At 46.9% G+C, this 22428-nt stretch overlaps 1 protein-coding gene across 1 annotated transcript; it reads right to left on the minus strand.

The window, feature by feature from the left end:
* Positions 1-486: 486 nt before the first annotated feature.
* On the minus strand, positions 487-21965 carry LOC135222778 (exosome complex component RRP40-like). Its single transcript, XM_064261042.1, has 2 exons — positions 21701-21965; positions 487-1451 (listed from the first exon to the last, which is right to left on the minus strand). The coding sequence occupies exons 1-2, from the start codon at positions 21712-21714 to the stop codon at positions 728-730; spliced, it is 738 nt and encodes a 245-aa protein (XP_064117112.1). The 5' UTR covers positions 21715-21965; the 3' UTR covers positions 487-727.
* Between the last annotated feature and the right edge of the window lie 463 nt (positions 21966-22428).

The raw sequence follows: 22428 nt of genomic DNA on the forward strand, positions 1-22428 counted from the left end.
GGGTTTTTCCCCCAAAAAAGGGGGTAAATGTGGGCAATTTTCTTGGCACTCTCTAGAATTCGAAATAGTTTAGTATAATCTACGTCTGGGCCAAATTTGATGCTTTTAGATGAATGTGCACATTCACCCCTTCCACAGTCCCTAAGCTCCCCGACTATGAGGGGAAGACTCCTGCTGCTAACATACCTATCAACATGCCCAGATACTTCATCCTCTGCTTGGCTGGAGATCGAACTTCTTGAGATTTATCATGATCCCTAGATCTTGACAAAACTTGAGAAGTTGACCCTTGTCTTGTAGTGACTGCAAGCGAGAGCTGCCTTTTTTTGAAAGTTTCAGTGGCTGTGTCCAGGCTTTACCTTAAGTAATTCCTATTGTGAAGGACCAAGGGTTTATAAATTGTGTAGGAACAATTAGAATATATATTGCTGATAATGAAGCATCACAAGCAAAACTGTTCATGACAAAGTGATAATAAAAATACAATGGATGTTTCATTTTTACTAATGTTAAAACTGGACAACAAAATAAAATATCATCATAATCCTACAATATTTGGTGATGAAACAAAGAATTATATATAATGAATTAAAGTACAAAATATAAATACAAAACACAGAGTAGTCTTTTCAATATCAGTACCACAAAAATAATATGAAAATTGGGCTGTACATACAAAACTTCAAAAAACGCTTCCTTTCCAAATGAATCTATAGTAATCTAACCTTTAAATTTCCTCTCTTCTGTGAGGTGAAAATGAATCAAGAAACTTAAATAAGTTTTCGACAGCCTCTTTGAGAGGCATTACTTCCAAAAGTGTAAAGGCATTCATAATAGCAACCTTCTCTCTTTGACTCTTAGCTTTTATCCACACTCTTCCATTGAATCCTACAACAATAGTGTAATTGATCTTTTTCCCAATGGTGAGAAGAAAAGGATTCTCAGGATCTACAATCTTTCTTGCAACATGAAGAGGCACAGTAAACATTACACCCCCTTCTGGGAGTGTTCCCATACCTACAGCACGATTGTACACATCAATGCATACTAATTCAGGTTCCATATCTTTGTTAGCTACTAGTAACTGTCCATAAAGGAGATCACCAGGTTTCATCTCTTTTCTTGTTTTCTTGGAAGCATTTTCAAAGGAAAGATAAGAAATTGTAGCATATTCACTACCTCCTATATCAATTATATAATTATCTCCTTTCTTCTTCAAAACTATTCCAATAACAAATTCTCTTTTTTGAGGAATGTAACGTTTCTGGTGTGTATCTACATAGTAGAGCTGCTTGTCACTCTTTTTCAAGACACCAGGTCTAGTTGCTCGAACAACATTATCTTGCCATCTAAGGCCTGGCCCAATGAAGATTCGATCTCTGTCCTTTTCTGGATTAAACTCAAGAATATTATCGCCAGGAAGAACTACATGTAGACTCTCCGTTGTATTTCTGAAAAGAAGGAAGAAAAATTACATTTTTATAATAAATTAGATTTTACACATACAGTAGTGCCTCGAGATACGATATTAATCCGTTCCGAGGCGCCCTTCGTATCATGAGGTTTTCGTATCTTGGACCACATTTTACATGTAAAATGGCTAATCCATTCCAAGCCCTCCAAAAACACCCCCAGTAAATTATATTTCCAGGCCTAAAACACATGTTCTAGGGTTACGAAGCCGATCCGACGGAAGAAATATGACTCCAAAAAGGCAAAATACTGTACATACTTGAGTAATATTCAACTGCATGTAATGTTCAACCCCATTTTTACTGCATATATTAGGACTTTAGCATATGTCCCTTAGCAATAAGCCTAGCCTATGTTAGCGGTTGCTACTGTAACCTAGTCTATGATTCTGACATCTAAACCTAAGAAGCTAAAAGCTTAGAATATGCCAATAAAATGTATAAATAATCAGTATGTACTCATTTCAAATAATTATTAATTAATCATTAACTATAATACACAAACAAACAAAAAAAAAAACCTTCCAATCGATTGTTTACATTCAGCTCTTACGAGTAATGAACGAACGCCAAGCAATCACTTTTCTTTTAGGACACAGTAAGCCATAAATTTTCATTAGTATCTCTCTTCAACTAATGAAACTACCAAACAGTATAATAACCATTCATTTCTATTCTTTATTCTATCTTTACCTAATGGAGATACCGAGTTACTGACAGGTATAATGAAACATATACGTAACGTAATATTAAAACAGAAGAAGAATTCTAAAAAAATACGTATTTGTTGGCTTCGATAATAGCAGTCTGATTTATTTTATATTTTATGATATCTAATTCACAATTTTTTTATTAAATGTATTGCATGTACTCATTTCAAATATTATTAAGTAACCATTAACTATAATAAACAAACAAAAAAAAAGCTTCCAAACGTCTGTTTACATCCAGCACTTACGAGTATCGAACGATCGCCAAGCAATCACTTTTCCTAGTACACAGCAAGCCATAAATTTTCATTATCTCTCTTCAACTACTGAAACTACCAAACAGTATAATAACCATTCATTTCTATTCTTTATTCTATCTTTACCTAATGTTTTTTTTTTATTAAATGTATTGCATGAATAAGTTTTTCAATTTACAGCATCCTTTTACCAATAGAATACTTAAAGCACAAGGGGTAGATGCTGACCAATAGGAGAGCAGGATCTTATGGGGTGACTAGCATCAGGAACCAATGGGAGAGCGGGAGGATGGTGGCGAGTTTACTCAGTTGGCGGCGCGGGAATTTTAAAATTGTTCTCGGTGGTCCGGGCAAATCTCAGGACTTTACAGCGACAACCTTTCGTAACTTAAGTAATTTTCGTATGTAGAGCTGTAAAATTTTTCGTATCTTGAGTTTTTCGTAAGTTGAGCCTTTCGTATGTCGAGGTACCACTGTATAGTATATCTATATCTATATATATCTATATCTATATATCTATATCTATATATATCTATATGTATCTATAAATATATACAGTGGTACCTCAAGATACGAAAGGCTCAATTTACGAAAAACTCGAGATACGAAAGCCATTGCGAAAAATTTAACGGCTCTACATACGAAAAGTTTTCAAGATATGAAAGGTTTCTGAAAGTCCGAGATTCTCCCGATAACAATTTTGAAACTTGGGCCGCGCGCCGCCATCTTAGTTCTAGTAGACTCGCCACCATCCTCCTGCTCTCCCATTGGTTCCTGATGCTAGCCACCGCCATGAGATCCTTCTCTCCTATTGAACAGCATCCCTCCCATCATGCATCTTATACGTACGTGGTGGCGTGCGTAACTCGGCCACTTCATACCAGAATCTTTATCGTATGCACGCGGCATTCGTTCGGTCCAACAATTTAGTTTAGTATCGTAAATTCGTTAGTGATTTCGTTGTGCTACTTTATCGTGTTGTGTGAGAACCTAATTAGTACACGTATACTACATAACTTAATTATATACGTACAGTATAGTCATGGGTCCAAAGAAAGTTGCTGAAGTTCACAGAAAGAAGAGAATGCTTTCTATGGAGACAAAAATGGAGATAATAAAAAAGTATGAAGCTGGCTTGCGGTTGAGTGTGATCGCTAAGGAATACGGCCGAAATCCGTCGACGATAGGCACCATCCTTAAGCAGAAGGAAGCCATCAAAGCAGCTACACCTTCCAAGGGCGTGACTATTTTGTCCAACAAGAGGAGACATGTGCATAATGAAATGGAAAGGCTGCTTCTTGTATGGATTGAGGACAAAGAAATCGATGGCGATACGATAACCGAGACAGCAATCTGCCAGAAGGCCAGCGCTATTTTCGGCGATTTGATTGCCCAAGCTGAAGACGACGGCGGAGAGGGGACATCAACGGCAACCCCAGAGTTCAAGGCTTCTCATGGGTGGTTCGAAAAATTCCGTAAACGGACTGGCATCCATTCGGTGGTGAAGAAATTGAAATTACGTAAAGTATAAAAATGTAAAAAGAAATGTAAAAATCAAAAAAAGACAAAATAAATTTTATTTTAAGTTTTTTGTAAAGTTAAGTGTTACAGTTTTGTTAATGTGTTTTGTAAAGTTTAGTTTGTTTTTCTGACATTTTTTTATGTTTCGTAAAGTTAAGTGTACGTATCTGCCGTTTGTCCTCCTCCTCTGTCGCCACTTTCGGAGATAGCCTCACTCGAAAGGTAAGCTTCCACATTTTACGTACAGTATTTCTTGTATACCGTGTACACTAATACTCTTTATTTACAGGTTATTTTGCATTTTGTTATTAATTTAGGTATTGAATGGTCCAAATTGTTGTAGTATTTCATTGTTTATAGGTCAATTTAGCTTTATTATGAAATTTACTGGGGTGTTTTTGGAGGGCTTGGAACGGATTAGCCATTTTACAAGTAAAATGTGGTCCAAGATATGAAAACCTCATGATACGAAAGGCGCCTCGGAACGGATTAATTTCGTATCACGAGGTACTACTGTAAATATATATATATATATATATATATATAATAGATCATATATATATATATATATATATATATATATAATATATATATATACACACATTATATATATATCTATGTATATATATATAATACGTATATATATAGATGTATATCTATATCATATATATATATATATATATATATATATATATATTATTATATATATTATCTATATATATATATATATATATAATATATATATATATAATCTATATTTATCTATATTTATCTATATATTAATATATATATCTATATTTATCTATTTATCTATATAAAATATATATATATATATATATATATATATATATATATCTATATAATATATATATATCTATATATATATATATTATATATATATATATATATATCTATATCCTATATCTATATCTATATCTATACCTATATCTAATCTATATCTATCTATCTATCTATATATATATTATATATATATATAATATTATATAGTATATATATATATATATATATATATATATATCTAGTATATATCTATCTATATAGATATATATATATATATATATATATATATATATATATATATATATATATATATAAGATATATATATATATATATATATATTACAATTACAACTTTAAGCATACCATTCAAAACATTGAAGTTTTGTCAACATAATGTGATATATGAAAGCCCCATACAAACTAAAATAAGCATGTGAAGCCCTTCGTAAAATATGTTTTCAAGGCAGTTTTGAAATCCAATATGGCAGCTATCGTCAGGCTGGCCGGTCTAATCATGGACTATCCACCATCTTTCCCAGCCTTCCCAGCACTCATTTGAACAATGTTAGCGTATATATGTAACGTTTATTGATCTTACTCACGATTGCAGTTGTAATCAGCACAATAAAACAACATTTTGTTGCCTATATTGGTGAAAGTATGAAACTTGTTATTCCCAGGGTCATGGTTTGAACTGAATTCATTTTTACCTTGTAATCGGTGGTTTTATCCTTACTGCCATCACAACTGAAACTCCACAGTGCTTATTTGATTGTAATTATACACATTATTGGTCTTAAACCACTCCAAGTTGCACTTGAACCACGTTGCTGTTCCTGGTTCATAAGCGCTCACTCCAGAAACACAGTTACGAGCAGCACACAACGACACTGTTTATGAGATGCAAAGCTTTATTCCCTTAATTGTTTACTTTACTCATTATTTTGTTTATTTTTACTTTGTTACTTCAAAATGTTTATTTAATTCATGTCTATTATCCCTTTTTTGCAACCAAATTACCCCAAAAAATTACAGATATTTCTAAAGTAGATACAATCCAATTTTGTTCATGAAACTTACCTGTCAGATATATATATAGCTGTATTCTCTGAAGTCCGACAGAATTTCTAAAAACTTACGACACACGTAGTGGGAGTAGGGTGGTTAGTACCCATTCCCGCCGCTGGGAGGCGGGTATCAGGAACCATTCCCATTTTCTATCAGATTTCTTCTGTCGCCGGTGTTGTAAACAACTGTTTACAGCACCTCCGCCTCAGGATTTTGGAAAACTGTTATTGCTTGAGTATCCTCTTGACTTTTTGGTTTTTTGATATTGGATCGATAGCTAGACATACGTTGACTTTGGATTGTTTAGATTTTGGCTTGGTTTTTTCCTTAAAAAAGATGTCTGGGTCTAGTTCGGCTAGCGCCAGGGTGTGTATGAAGGATGAATGTAAGGTGAGGCTACCAAAGGCTTTGGTTGATCCTCACACAGTATGTAAAGGTTGTAGGGGACAAGTGTGTATGTATGATTTTCGCTGCACTGAATGCGAAAGTTTGACTGATTTACAATGGAAGACGTATGAATCCTACGTTAATAAATTAGAGCGTGACAGGATCAGGAGGTCTTCCTCCAGGAGTAAATCGGGTAGCAGACAGGGTATTAATGTATCCCCTTCTAACCCTCCTGTAGAGTTTGTAACTCCTAACCCCGTAGTGTTGCCTTCGGGCCCTCAAGTGGTGTCTGCGGAGGGTAATGCCCTTTCGCTTATTTTGGATTCGTTGAAAACGCTCGAATCCAAAGTGCTTGCCCTTGAAAATAGGCAAAGTGCTAAGTGCAGTGATAGTGCCCCTAGTGAAGTGGAGGGGGCGTCAGATCGGCCCTATAGCGCCTCTAGGCTGGGACCTCTGCCGGACTCCCAGGACTCAGGGAGAGGGCATGTCGAAGGCCGAAGGAGGGTTACGGGGATCCCCCACCGATCTGACGTCCCTTCAGCAGCTCCTGTAGACGCTTCCCAGGCTGCTAAGGAGCGTGCTCGAGCACGCCTCCTTAAGGATTGTTTTTCGTCCTCCGACGCGTCCTCCCCGCACAAGGGGTGGGAATCTCGTCCGGATTCGCGGCCTCTGAAGAGGACCTTTCAAGTTCAAGACGCTTCACGTCATGCTTTGTCTGATTGGCGGTCTTCCCCGGAAAGCGTAGCTTTTCCGCCCCAGAAGAAGATTAGGACGTCATCTGACGATGACGCCTTCGAGCGCCCCAGTCGCTCTAGAGCCAAGGCTTTTCCTGTGAGAAGGAAGAAGGCGTCCCCTCGCCCCTCGCCTTCTCACAGGCACAGCTCTTCTCCTCGCAAGGAGACTTCTCAGACTGAGGTTATACTCGCTATGCAACGTCAACTGGATGCTTTGCTTAAGCAGAGGGAGACGGTTCCTCGTTGCAGGAAGGACGACAGACTGCCGGTCAAAAGGACCAGACAGTCTCCTCCGCCTTCTCCTCGTTCTTCCCCGTCTCCGGTTGTTTCGCCCTCTAGACTTCGTTCTTCTCCCCAGTGTTCGTCTAGAGGTGGCGGTAGACGTCAATTGACTCTTGCTCCCTTGGAGAGAGAGAGGTCTCATCGCGCTCCCCTCTCTTCTCGGCGAGAGGACGATCGGCATTCCGATCTCGACGCTTTTGCGGACGACGAAGTTGTGCCTGTTGGACGGACTTCAGTACGTGTTGATCCTCGTAGTAAGGAAAGAGCGTCTTCCTTTTCTGCTCCTCGTCGACCTGCTCGTGTCGACGATCAACGTGACGCTCGTCAGAATGCAGATCCTGTATCTTCGCTGGACGTTCGTAAGGACGCTTCGCGTGACGTTCGGAAGGACGCTTCGCTCGACGCTTGTTTGGACGCTTCGCTGGACGCTCGGATGGACGCTCCGCTGGACGCTTGTAGAGGAGTTTGTAAAAGCGCTTTGGACGCGAACGTGGAAGTTCGCTCTCACTCGGACGCTTTTCCCGAGTCTCTTGCTGACGCTTTACGACTTCGTGCGACATCACGTTCACCTCAAGCTTTGGTTGACCCTGTGACTGTGAAGGATTCTGTTTCGGGTCCACTCCCCACTTCTTCTCGACATCGCTCGGATATGAGACTCGGAGCGAAGGGTCTTTTGCCTCTTCCTTCGGGGTTTCACTCTGGTAAGGAAGAAGGGGAGTTAAGCTGCTCTTCTGAAGATGTTGACGGAGAACAACCTTCGACGTCTGCTTCTTCGGATTACCAAGTCTTAGCTCGGCTTCTCCGTGATTCGTTCGGGGATACCTTCCTTCCTTCTGCTCCGCCTTCTCCTCCCTCGCAGTTTTCTTCGTCGAAAGCAAGCAAAGCTCCTGGTTTTGTTAAAATGAAGACTTCGCTATCGACCAAGAGGGCTTTCCGTAAGGTTAACACCTGGATGGAATCTAGGAAGGCACAGGGAAGGACCACTTTCGCCCTGCCTCCGTCTAGGCTTAGCGGTAAGGCAGGGATGTGGTACGAAACTGGTGAAGAGTTGGGACTGAAAGTTCCTACTTCGGCGCAAGGAGATTTCGCCAGTGTTGTGGATGCCTCTAGGAGATCTCTCTTAGCTTCAGCGAAGGTTTCGTGGACGACTTCTGAACTGGATCATCTTTTGAAGGGCCTTTTCAGGTCCTTGGAAGTCTTCAACTTCTTAGACTGGTGTCTGGGAGTGTTAGACAACCAGTCTCGTAAGCCAGATTCGATTAGCCTCGGGGAGCTGTCCAGTGTATTGTCATGCATGGACAAGGCCGTCAGGGATGGCTCGGAGGAGTTAGCCTCTCATTTTTCAGCAGGCGTTTTAAAGAAGAGATCGCTTTATTGCAATTTTGCAGCGAAGTCTGTCTCTCCCGCACAGAGGGCAGAGCTTTTGTATGCGCCTTTTTCGAGCCATCTCTTCCCCCAGGCTATGGTGAAGGATCTGGCAGTAAGCCTTCAAGAGAAAGCCACTCAAGATCTTTTTGGCTCAGTCGTCGCACTCCACTGCCCTTCCAAGTCTTCAGGAGCCCAATCTAGTAGAAAGCAGAAGCCCTTTCGTGGAGGAACTTCAGCTAGATCTTCACCCCGAGGAAGAAGTCTTCCTAGAGGTAGAGCCCCGGCTAAGTCTAGGGGCAAGAAGTGAGAGATCCGTCCTTCAGTCACCGGTAGGAGCCAGGCTGCAGTTGTTTGGAGAAGCCTGGAGAGAGAGAGAGGCGGACACCTGGTCTCTCAACATCATAGAGAAGGGGTACAAAATCCCTTTCGTAAAGCCGCCCCCGCTGACTTCTCCCAGGGACTTGTCCCCGTCGTATCCTCGAGAAAAGCGGAAGATACTTTTCGACCTGCTCGAGCAGATGCTCGAGAAGCGAGCAGTGGAACAGGTCTTAGACCTGGCAACGCCAGGATTTTACAACAGATTGTTTCTAGTTCCGAAACAGTCGGGAGGGTGGCGGCCGGTCTTGGACGTAAGTCGTCTGAACCTCTTTTTAGAGAAGCAGAGGTTCAAGATGGAGACACCTCAGTCAGTTCTGGGGGCCTTAAGACCTGGAGATTGGATGGTATCACTCGACCTTCAGGACGCCTACTTTCACGTCCCGATACATCCCCAATCTATGAAGTACCTTCGGTTCGTCCTGAAAGGAAAGGTCTTTCAGTTCAGGGCTCTTTGTTTTGGACTGAGTACGGCCCCATTTGTGTTCACCATCTTAATGAAGAATGTGGCGAGGTGGCTCCATCTTTCCAACATCAGGATCTCGCTCTATCTGGACGACTGGCTCATACGAGCCTCTTCGCAGACCCGGTGCCTGAAGGACCTGCAAACGACTCTGTCTTTAGCTGCGTCCCTGGGACTTCTGGTGAACTTCGAAAAGTCACATCTGACCCCAACACAGTCCATCATGTATCTGGGGATTCAGATGGATTCAGTGGGTTTTCGGGCTTTTCCGTCCCAGGAACATCAGCAACAAGGCATAGAAAAAGTGTCAGCCTTTCTGGGGAAGGATTCATGCTCGGTGAGGGAATGGATGAGTCTGCTGAGGACCATTTCCTCGCTGGAGAAGTTTGTTTCCCTGGGGAGGCTACACCTCCGACCTCTTCAGTTCTTCCTGTCGGACAGCTGGACAGAGAAGGACAACCTCGAAATGATTTTGACCATCTCAGAAGAGGTAAAGAGCCATCTAAGATGGTGGCTCGATCCGTTGAAGCTGTCAGAGGGCATGTCCCTCAAGCTTCGGAACCCCGACCTAGTGTTGTTCTCCGACGCGTCATCCACGGGGTGGGGAGCAACACTAGGGGGGGAGGAAGTGTCAGGCACCTGGAGAGGGGAACAGGTAGCCTGGCATATCAACTTCAAAGAGCTGGCAGCGGTTCAGTTAGCGCTCCGGTTCTTTCAAGACAAAGTCTCCCGTCACGTAGTCCAAGTCAACTCGGACAACACCACAGCCCTGGCATACTTGAAGAAACAAGGAGGAACGCACTCTCGCTCCCTGTTCGCTCTATCGAAAGAGATTCTGCTTTGGGCGAAGGAGAGAGAAATCACGATCTTGACAAGGTTCATTGCCGGAGTTGAGAACGTCCGGGCGGATCTCCTCAGTCGACAAGGACAGTTGCTGCCGACAGAGTGGACCCTCCATCAGGACGTATGCCAGGAGCTGTGGGGTCTTTGGGGATGTCCTTTGGTGGACATTTTCGCAACCTCAAGAACGGCGAGACTTCCTCTTTACTGCTCCCCGGTTCTCGATCCGGGAGCAGTAGCAGTAGACGCCCTTTTATGGGATTGGACGGGCCTAGATCTCTACGCATTTCCCCCCTTCAAGATCCTGGAAGTGATGAGAAAGTTTGCAGCTTCGGAAGGGACAAGGTTAACGTTAATCGCCCCCTTTTGGCCCGCAGCGGACTGGTTTACAGAGGTGATGTCATTCCTGGTAGGATTTTCCGAGATCTCTTCCTTAAGGAGAGATCTACTCAAACAGCCCCACTTCGAGAGGTACCACAAAAACCTCTCCGCTCTGAGTCTGACTGCGTTCAGACTATCCAGAAGCTGGCCAGAGCGAGAGGTTTTTCGAAACCTGTGGCTAAAGCTATCGCCACCACGAGGAGACCATCATCAATCGCGGTTTACCAATCGAAGTGGGCAGCTTTTAGGAGCTGGTGTAAGAAGAAAGGAGTTTCCTCTACCACGACCTCTGTGAGCCAGATCGCCGACTTCCTACTTTATCTCAGACGAGATTTGAAGCTTGCAGTGTCGACCATTAAGGGCTACAGAAGTGTTTTATCTGTGGTTTTTCGTCATAGAGGTCTAGACCTAGCCAATAACAAAGATCTCCATGATCTATTGAGATCTTTTGAGACCACCAAGGTGCCTCTTCCTAAGTTGCCCTCTTGGAACTTAGACGTGGTCCTAAAGTTTTTAATGTCAAGTCGCTTTGAACCTCTTCACACTGCGTCTTTGCGAGACTTGACGAAGAAGACTGTATTCCTAACTGCTCTGGCGACGGCGAAGAGAGTTAGCGAGATACAAGCTATTAGTAAGCACGTCGGCTTCAAAGGGCATAATGCGGTCTGCTCTTTGGGAATGACGTTTCTGGCTAAGAATGAGAACCCCTCCAACCCTTGGCCTAAGGCGTTCGAGATCAAGGGTATGGCGGAGATCATTGGTCAAGAGCCAGAAAGAGTCCTGTGTCCTGTCAGGGCTCTAAGAGAATACCTTCGGAGAACAAGGAATTGTAGAGGTTCTGCGGAAAACTTATGGTGTTCGGTCAAGAGACCAGATATGCCCATGTCCAAGAATGCACTGGCATTCTTTTTAAGGAACACCATAAAGGAGGCGCACTCTTCTTGCAAGGACAGTGATTTTGGACTGTTGAGAGAGTAAACGCTCACGAAGTGAGGGCTATTTCGACCTCGATAGCCTTCCAGAAAAATGACAATTTGTCCAAAATTGCATTTTTCCTAACTATACAACAAACCTGAGGTCCTTTTACAATAGGAAGGTACTAGCGGCAGCTGGATAGGTCGTAAGCTTTCGAACAAGGGGTTCGGTAGTTAACTGCTTGTCCGACAGGCGCGCGCGCGCGACTGGGAGGTAAACAAATCACTTTTGCTTTTGGCCCAAGCAAAAACTGCAGAGTGAGGGTGGCATGAGGTGGGGCTATGTGTAAAAGGACCTCAGGTTTGTATAGTTAGGAAAATGCAATTTTGGACAAATTGTCATTTGTTCCGACACGGCATACAAACCTTCGGTCCTTTTACAATAGGAAGACTCACTTCTTGGTGGGTGGAATCTGAGTCTTTTTGTGAACAGACTGGTGTCGCCCAACCTTGGAAGCCTCCCTGGTCGTAAGAGCGAGGGAGGGATCCAAGCCTCTGTCCGATTGATCGGGGTGTGCACCGCAGGATCAATGGTCAGACCTCTGGACCGAGTACTAAGAGAGAGGCAAGCGTATCTCTTCGTACCAGCAATGTAAGAACTTGTTCCTGTACAGGAGCAAATATAAAGTCATGGGTTTGACTCTTGTAGGCATCCACTTCCCCCCCTTGTAGGAGGAAGTGGTGGATATTCTGCTCCTATCCCTAGTGAAAGGAATAGGATGGGGCTCTGTCATATAGCTCACCTGCATCTCGTCCTCATCCAGCGTAGTGACGACCGTGGCCCTCTGCCCACAGGTAGAGGAGGAGGAAAAGACGGGAAGAGGGAGCCAGTCACTCACTCATTCACACATCCGTCCACACAGTCACACCAGGACTCGATGCTGTTTCAGCCTGCGAGGGTCTGGGTTTGCTACACAACTTGTTGAGCAGCCACCACAGGTCCCAAGGAAAAGGTATCCAAGGACCTGTGGGCAATATCCCGAAGGTAGAAGGACGTAAAGGTAGTCTGGTTAGACCAGACCCCTGCCTTCAGGACCTGCGCCACGGAGAAGTTCTTACGAAACGCCAACGAGGGGCCAATACTTCTGACTTCCGTGAGATCTCGACGGGACGTACGGATGTCGTCACTACCATCAGCATTCAATACGCCCTTCCTGATGACCTCACGCAGCCAGAATGAAAGAGTGTTCTTGGATACTTCTTTCTTGGTTACCCCGGTGCTAACGAAGAGGCGTCGACACTCAGGCCTGAGGTGTCGAGTTTTCTTCAGATAGCGCCGTAGCGCCCTCACAGGACAAAGCAGCATCTCATCCGCATCATTATCGGTGAAGTCCATTAGGGAGGGAATCGTGAATGACTCGAACCTGTCGTCAGGGATCGACGGTTTCTGAGTCTTCGCAACGAAGTTCGGGACGAAATCGAGCGTCACAGATCCCCATCCCCTGGAATGTCGTACATCATAGGCAAGACCATGAAGTTCCCCTACTCTCTTCGCCGATGCCAGGGCCAGCAAGAAGAGGGTCTTGAGGGTCAGATCCCTGTCTGACGACTCTCGGAGTGGCTCGAACGGCGTTCGAGTCAAACTCCTAAGGACGAGAGTCACATCCCACGCATGGGGGCCTGAGTTCCCTGGGTGGGCAAGACCTTTCGAAGCTCCTCATAAGCAAGGAGATCTCGAACGAGTTCGAGATGTCCAATCCCCTCAGTTTCAGGACGAGCGCCAAGGCGGCTCTGTATCCTTTGACTGTGGGGACTGAGAGGAGCTTCTCTCGGCGAAGAAAAACGAGGAAATCCGCTACCTGCTGAAGAGTGGCTCTGAGAGGAGATAGACCCCGTCTACGACACCAAACCACAGAAGACGGCCCACTTCCCCTGGTACAACAGGCTGCAGAGGACTGACGGACGTTTCCAGCCATCTCTGTTGCTGCGCTACGAGAAAAGCCTCTCGTTCGCAAGAGATGGTGGATAACAGCCAGCCGTGACGAACGTTAGGGACTGGACTGCTCGGTGGTACCCGCTCGACGTGTGGCTGGGCGAGAAGGTTGTGCCAAGGGGGAATCTCTCTCGGTTCTCCTGCGAGAAGAGCCAGCAGGTCCGGATACCAAATGGCCTGTGGCCATTTGGGAGCCACCAGGATCATCCTGAGATTCGGGTGACCAGTGCTCGACTGATCACCTTGCGAATCAGGCTGAACGGGGAAAGGCATAGATGAAGAGGTTGTCCCACGGGTGTTGAAGAGCGTCCTCTGCAGCTGCCCATGGGTCCGGCACGGCCGAGAAGAACACCTGGAGCTTCCTGTTGTGCCGGGTGGCGAACAGATCCATGACTGGTCGCCCCCACAGGTCGAAGAGCACCTTTCCGCCACGTCCTGGTGTAGAGACCATTCGGTCCCTATCACCTGATCCCGACGGCTGAGCGTGTCTGCTACTACATTCCTCTCCCTGGAATGTAGCGTGCCGACAGCTCTATTGAGTGTGCCTCGGCCCACTCGTGCACCTGCCGAGTCAACTGGTACAACGGGAGAGACACTAGGCCCCCCTGTTTGTTGACGTAGGCCACTACCGTGGTGTTGTCGCACATCAAACACCACTGAGTGTCCCATCAAGCGGTCCTGGAACTCTTGGAGAGCGAGGAACGCTGCCTTGAGTTCCAGTACATTGATGTGAAGGTGCTTGTCGTTCTCGTCCCACACTCCTGAAGTCAGCAACTCCTCCAGGTGTGCGCCCCATCCCTCGGTCGATGCGTCTGAGAACAGCTGCATGTCCGGGGGGGGAGTGCGCAGAGGCACTCCTCTTAAGAGGTTCCTGTCGTCCAGCCACCAGGCTAGGTCCTGCCTCACCTCCGGTGTCAGTGACACTGGAAAGCTTGGGGGATCCGTCGCCTGTGACCAACTCTCCTTTAGCCTCCACTGAAGAGACCGCAGGTGAAGACGCCCGTGAGGGACTAACTTCTCGAGTGACGACAGGTGTCCGATCACGACTTGCCATCGCTGAGCTACCTGTTCCTGCGAGACAGGAACTGGTTGGCTGCCTCCCTGAATTTGCTGATCCGCGAGTCTGCGGGGAAGACTCGCCCTGCTACCGTGTCGATCAGCATCCCCAGGTACTTCATCCTCTGCTTGCTCGAGATCGGACTTTTCGAAGTTTCACAACGATCCCCAGATCGCGACAGAACTCGAGCAGTCGATCCCTGTCCTGTAGCAACTGCGAGCGGGAGCTCGCCAGGACTAACCAATCGTCGAGATACCTCATCAGACGTATCCCGTGCGAATGGGCCCAAGCAGACACCAGAGTGAACACTCGCGTGAACACCTGTGGGGCGGTTGAGAGACCGAAGCAAAGTGCCCTGAACTGGTACACCGTCCCGTCGAGGATGAAGCGGAGGTACTTTCTGGAGGACTGATGAATGGGTATTTGGAAATACGCATCCTTCAAGTCCACCGAAAGCATGAAATCGTTCTCCCTGATGGAGTCGAGCACTGAGCGTGCCGTCTCCATCGTGAACCGGGTCTGGCGAACAAACCGGTTCAGAGGAGAGAGATCTATCACCGGGCGCCAGAGCCTCCCGTAGATTTTTCCACCAGGAAGAGTCGACTGTAAAAGCCCGGTGACTGATCCGTGACGATTTCTACAGCTCTCTTGCTCAGCATGGTCTTGATCTCCTGTCTCAATGCTACGTCCTTCGATGACCCTGGAACGTACGACTGCTGTTGGACCGGGTTGGAGGTGAGGGGTGGCCGAGATTCGAAGGGTAATAGATATCCCTCCCGAAGGACATCTACAATCCAGGTCTCGGCGCCGTAGCGCTGCCAAGTTGCCCAATGGCTGGCCAGGCATCCCCCCACTTCCGGCAGCAGGTGAGGGGGAACGCCGTCCCTAGCGTTTCCCCCCTTTCTTCGACTTCTTCCCAGAGCCTCCACGGGAGGAGGAGGGCTGGGAGGAGGGCTGGTTACGGCTCCCCTTGGTAGAAGTCGAAGAAGACAGAGTCTTTCCCCGGGGCTTCGACGCAGCTACCGTCTTAGCCACCGAGGAAGCGCTAGCCGAGCTCTTAGACTTGGCTGCAGTCCGAGGCTGCCCAGAAGCCTTCGAGACTGCCTGGTGAACCAGACGGTCACTGTCATCAGTGCGCCGTCTGTCCACCGCAGCGTCCACCCATCTCTCCTGGGAAGAGAGACGTGGAACTCCGTAAAGGTCCGTTGCGAAGTCCCAACGCCGCTTCACGCCCGGCCGCCCTGGAAACCCGAGTAAGGACGGCGTCCCTTCGTCGGAGAACCAGGTTGGCCCACAGGTTCACCGTCTGGTGGGCAAGGAAGGAGATGGCTCTTCCCTCCAGACTGCAAAAGTCTCCTAAAGGCCGAGTCATCTTCGGAGAAATTCCCCCGGAGTTGGCTGCGACCTTAGATACTGTGAGGGACCACAGATCTAGCCAGGAGACGGGCCTGGAAAGCTGCCATGGCGGTAGATTCCAGGCCGAGTGCCTCTTGCTGCGAGAACCATAGGTTCTCGGACAGGAGCTGCTGCAGAGACACACCCGGAGTCAGCCTGGCTAACTCCGGGTTCACCTGTTTGGGCGGCATCGGGTCTTCAGATGGCACGTAAAACGCCGCTGTCGCAGCAGAGGAGGTGGAAGCAGCTTGCTCGACCTGCCAGACTTGAGCGAACCGTCTTGTCCGGAGACAAGCACGATTCAACCTGGTCCAGCACTGAGTCTGCAAGCTCGGAACGCGGCAAACCCACCGTCGGTCTGGGTTCCCTCTTCGGGCCCCCAGAACGACTCGAGCCGGGACGTGGGCTCGGATGGTGGGAGCGGCGATCCTTCCCCGAGGTCGTTGTGCTGACGAATCAGCGCAATAACCTCGGCAAAGTTCCTCTGGATCTCAGGAGTGACTGCGTCCTGCGGAGTCGGACCATCCAGTCCCTCAAACAGGAGCATCTCCCGAGACCCTCCTCCCTCAAGGGGAGGAACAGCGACAGACCCCTCTCGGTCTCCTCCAACCACTTGTGCGTACGACCTGGCTGGTCCGAGAACCGTGCCTGGTACGTACGACGACGTGGTGGGATCCTGAGGGGCGCACCCCTCACGATCACTCCTCAATACCTCGCCCCTCCCGGTGTAACCCGAGGAGGTTGAAGGTATGGGAGAGGCAGACCTGACGCTCCCTCCTCGCTCGCTGGCAGAACCAGTGGGCTTGGAAGACTGCAGGCGATCGTCAACCCGCGGTGGCGATCGAGCTGCAGACCTAGTCGAGCCGTCTCGCTGTGGAGAACGGCTGGACCGAGAACAGCAGCCCCGGTCTCGTGTGTCAGAGGAGCTGGTGCTGGTCGCCGTACCCGATCGCTCTCTGTGAGAGTGACGGTCAGGCGACCGGCGAGCTCCACTGTCACGGTGAGACCGGTGCGTATCCTCACGGCGCGTCAGTTCGCTGGTACCAGCCGTGGCTGGTGCCGGCGAACGGGGGGACCTCTTCCCAGCCTCAGCCCGTGGCCGGTCATGGACCGTCACGTCCGCCCGGGTAGCCAGCTGCTCGCCACGAGAGCGAGAGCTGGTCTGGTGAGAGTCGCGTGAGCGGCTGTCACCAGTCTTCCGCTCCGTGCCGTGAACCTGACGCTGAGCGGACTCAGAGGTCTGGTTCCTGGCTGCACGGTCGCTGTTAGGCGACCGTACACTCGGTACCTCTCGCGAACGAGAGGCCGAGACGGATCCTGCTGCCGTGGCCGAACCACTAACAGCAGGTGAGGAAGTGCCGGTGTTAGCCGGCACTCCTCTGGTCCCCGTAGTCTTCTTCCTTGCGGAAAGAAGAGACGGGTCCTGCCCCCGAAGGAGCAGGGTGACCAGCGGAAGAAACCAACCCCCCGTCTCACCAGAGCGAGACGGGCCCTTAGAAGTTCCCGAAGGAGACTCTTGGGGGGTAGGGGGGGGGGAGGTGACCTCTTTCTTCTTCGGCGGGAGCCTTAGAAGAAGAAGGGGAAGAGGCGGCAGACGACGACGACGACGAAGAAGACGATGAAGACGACGACGGACAACTTCCTCCTCTTCTTCTTCTTCTTCGTCAACCTCCTCAGGACCGACGGTCAGATCTGTCATCCAGAGCGGAGCCGGGGCTGCTGTTGCCGAAGCAACAGGGCCCGGACGCACCTGTCCGAACAGATCAGCATCGGGAGCAGCGGAGCCAGGAACAGGAACAACGTCAGCAGGTGCAGGCATCACAGGAACAGCAGTAGAGACGGCAGGAGCAGGTACAGTAACGGCAGCAGTGGTCATCAACGTCACGTCCGTGAACGTCGGCTGGGCAGGTACGGCAGGTACGGCAGGCTGTGCAGGCTGTCCAGTTGGACGGACCAGCGGCACAGACATCCTGGTACTGGTGGGAGGTCCAGGGGCGAGCTCTTCGGGCACACGAAGTCCCGGTCGCGGCAGCACGGCAAACCCAGGTGGCGGCATCACACTCCCCCGTGGTACGGCGACTGGCCCCTGCACCGATGTAGTAGGTGTTACAGAGACCGCGTGCGGGGTGTACACCAGGTGAGGAGGTGAAGCGTAGCCAGGTGTTGTAAGGGTCGTGGTGGTGGTCGTAACCGTCGCATGGGTGACCGCCACGGAGCCAGCGAGATGGTAGAGCAGCCCCTGGACACTCGGCACGCCCTGCAGCCCCAACGATGCCCACACCTGTCCGAGGTCGTCCTTCGCGGCAACCGCACCTAGGAAGCAAAAGTCGGGTGATTAGCAGGATCCTCTACCCGCTCGCGCGAAGACAAACGGATAGAGGACCCAGAGTACAACTCGACGTCAGGGTATCTAGCGCCCTCCTCCACACTCGACAAGTCAGGTTGAGGAAGAAGGACCTAGAAACCCCCCCCGAAAGGGGGAAGGCGCCAAACGTGGAAGCTGAGCGGGCGGCAGGAAAGAAGACGAAGTGTCCGTAACCAAAGGAGTCGCGGGAGAGCTTTCCGACGACTCCTTTGCAGGCCTTCGCTTCTTCCTGCCCTCATACAAAGTCCACTGCGCCTCCGACCAATTATTACATACATCACATGGCTCGGCTCGGGTGCATTCGCGCCCCCGACACCGAGCGCACAAAATATGTGGGTCAATTTCCGGGAATGAGCGGAACTTTCCGCATTTACGCCCTTCGGTACCCGGGCATAGTCTCCGTGGGGTAGCGAGGCGAGGAGAATCCATGATTGACCAATAACTCAATATTAAATGAAAAAAGAGAAATGATTGTACTTACAATGATTCTTTCATACACAAACACAATCATATACTCAAGGAAAGCAACGACGAGAAGCGGGCAGAGAGCGTCGAACACACACGTCTACTCGCTGTGAGGCCGAAAGCAAAAGTGGTTTGTTTACCTCCCAGTCGCGCGCGCGCGCCTGTCGGACAAGCAGTTAACTACCGAACCCCTTGTTCGAAAGCTTACGACCTATCCAGCTGCCGCTAGTACCTTCCTATTGTAAAAGGACCGAAGGTTTGTATGCCGTGTCGGAACAAATATGGCCCTCAAAGACATTTTGAGTGCCACGTTTTGGAGGAGTAACTCGGTGTTCGCCTCGCACTACCTACGGGAGGTGAGAACGACGTACGAAAACTGTTACTCTCTTGGGCCATACGTCGCCGCAGACACTATTTTGGGGGCAGGAGGTAGCACTCATCCTTTCCCATAGAAAAGGGTAGGTGAGTTTTTTAATCTTTGTAATGTTTTTGGTTGTAGGGTCGGCCGCCGAATGCGGACTTCCCTTCTATTAGCCTTTTTATGTGGGAGTATGTGTTAGGCTAACTTAGGTGGTGGTTTTGCCTCGTTGCCCTCGGAAGTATGGTCATGGTCTAGTCACATTGTGGTCACATCCCCGTTGACAGATCATCTAGAGCGCACCAACTACACTAGAGTTACCTTGTTGGTAACTCTAGTGAAGCAGATGCAGGCTTGGGTGACAGTAATCACGAAGTCAGCTATGCTAACAGGTAAGGAACCAAGATGTCAATCATCTACATGTATTTGTTTCCTAAAATCCTTTTCTGTCTCTCCCACCGCCAAAGGTGGGATTCAGCTATATATATATCTGACAGGTAAGTTTCATGAACAAAATGATATTGTTAAGATACAATAAAGTTTGTTCATACTTACCTGGCAGATATATATATTTTAAGTACCCACCCACCTCCCCTCAGGAGACAGTGGAGATAGAAATCTGATAGAAAATGGGAATGGTTCCTGATACCCGCCTCCCAGCGGCGGGAATGGGTACTAACCACCCTACTCCCACTACGTGTGTCGTAAGTTTTTAGAAATTCTGTCGGACTTCAGAGAATACAGCTATATATATATCTGCCAGGTAAGTATGAACAAACTTTATTGTATCTTAACAATATCATGTTTCTAACCTTGTCGTACATCTGGCTGCCGAAAACCATGGCGGAGCAGACAACGATTAGTGGATTATATATATATTGTGTAAGTCTTATACCCAGTTTGGAGGGTGAACACATACCAATTGGCAACAGAGAGAGAGAGAAGGGAAGGTGAAGGAAGGAAGAAGGACAGGGGTGGTGGTGGAGGTGGGGAGAGAGGGTAGGTGGAGCTTTTTACTCCTGTGTTCGTATCCATTTCTGGATAATGGTTTTTGTGTCGTTATTCTTTACGATTCACAATACCCTTATAAATTACGGCACTGGGTGTAATACACTATAGCAAAATCTCGTTCTGATACAAGTGTTCGTTACAGAAATATTGCCAAAAAACGTGCTTGCACTGTCTCTGAAACCCATAGTAGGTATGCTACTTAGTTGTCAATCAAGTTTTTTGTAATCAAGTATTTTTTACAAGCTAGCTATTGTATAAATTTGCATTTTTCTCACTCAAAACATATTCTCCTCAATTCTAACTTAAATTTTTTAACGAATTTCTGGTCATTGCAAATTCAGCCCCATTAATTTCTTATGGTGCGAAAACAGACAGAGGCCAAGGGATCGAAAGCGATTGCGTCACACTATGGCGGTAATCCATCAGTAAAACATATTCATATATCCAAAAAGTAAATAATTAAGATATAGATGCGCATTACGATTATAACAATTACATGAATAACTGGTAAACTGTTCTGCAAGAAAGTTGAGTATAGGAATTCATTTACAATAGGTACAACAGTCAAGATGTCATGACGTCATAATACAGGACTTAAAAGAACGTTCTAATTCAGAAAAATAATTATTTAAATTTGAGTCAGGAATCGAGTTACTTTTTCAATAACAGATATTTTCAAATTAATCATCATAAATATATAAAATATTGATGTTTTACTACCTATTTACTTAAATAATTATCTAGTGCACGCTTCGTCGTCGTCTTCTACCAAAACAGTAGTTTCCTTAAAAACGTCGGGGCCGGGGACCGTTTTCCGATTGTTGTGATGAAAGTGCCCCAGCGCCTATGGGTACAAGTGGTGTGCGGATTTATCACAGGAAATGGGAAGTTTGATGACACAAGCGACTCCGCAAACATTGAGATGGCGTCTATCTCCTAAGTTATTTAATCATAAGTAGAAATTTCGAAAGCGTTTTGGTGAAGTTTACACTGCGTTGGCCACCCTTTCCATTACACTCTGTTTAAAGCTTTAAATTTGGCCTTAATTTCTAACTTTGGAGAAAATACTTCGAGATTTGAGTAGAGGTCTTTAGCTGTTTCTCTCACCAACAACTCGCGACTGATGACCATCTCCGGTGATTTGGACCAGTCCATGCGGTTGTTTACCCTAAGTCCACACTAGGCTAATCCATGCACTTTTTCAATGGCTTATACCTAACTACTAGTATTGCATTTAACGTTAGATAAAATCATTCCCTTTGTATAACCCACTCTTTTCTTTGTTCTTTCGTCCTAAATTTCCGATTTCCTTACTAGCCTACTGCGGGTCCCACAAGCTTAGCCTAACCCACACGTGGACTAGGCTACGAACAAAAATGAAAAGTTTGCACGAAACACAATACCTAGTAGTCAAAATGCATAAAACACAAGATAGTGCTCTTGAAAATTTATATTTAGCTACATTCATACGTAATCAACTTACTCATACGAAGTCATTTCGCGTCTTCTGATTCTGAAATTGTAATCCTCCACATAGGACAGGAAGTAATAACAGTAGTAGTAGTAGTAGGATGAATTTTCCTTTGAAACGGCTCCCTGTGCCTAGTTCGTTCTATTCCTCTTTTGTTTGTGTTTGTTTATCTGATTAACAGCATGCACCTCCTACAAATTCCTTGGTACCGTTATAACAAGTGTTTTTGTATGATGCTTTTACGTTGCATGGAACCAGTGGTTATTCAGCAACGGGACTTCCGATTCCCGAATCACGTCGAGAGTGAATTTCTATCACCAGAAATACACACCTCTCACTCCTCAACGGAATGGCCGAGAATCGAACCCGCGACCACCGAGGAGGGATGCCAACACCATACCAACCACGCCACTGAGGCGCTCGTTATAATGAGTGGCCTACCTTTTTTATTCTGTTATAGTACGTATGTGACCTACCCGGTTTAAATGTGTCCTATCTCAGTAGGAATATATTTTTAGATATAAGTAATGGGCAATTTACTAAAACTAATTATTTTTCACATTTATTTATTTGGAAAATTTATCTATATTTACATGGGAGTGATTCTTAAATATGCTAAAATTCTAAAATAAATGCTAACATTTAAAAAGAAATTTAATTCGGTTTGCAATCATTAAAAAGTTTTCTGATTGATTGATTGATTATGGAATTTAGGGCATAGCCCAAGCGCTGGGACCTGC

Source organism: Macrobrachium nipponense, chromosome 8 (assembly GCF_015104395.2).
Source record: "Macrobrachium nipponense isolate FS-2020 chromosome 8, ASM1510439v2, whole genome shotgun sequence".
NCBI lineage: Eukaryota > Metazoa > Arthropoda > Malacostraca > Decapoda > Palaemonidae > Macrobrachium > Macrobrachium nipponense.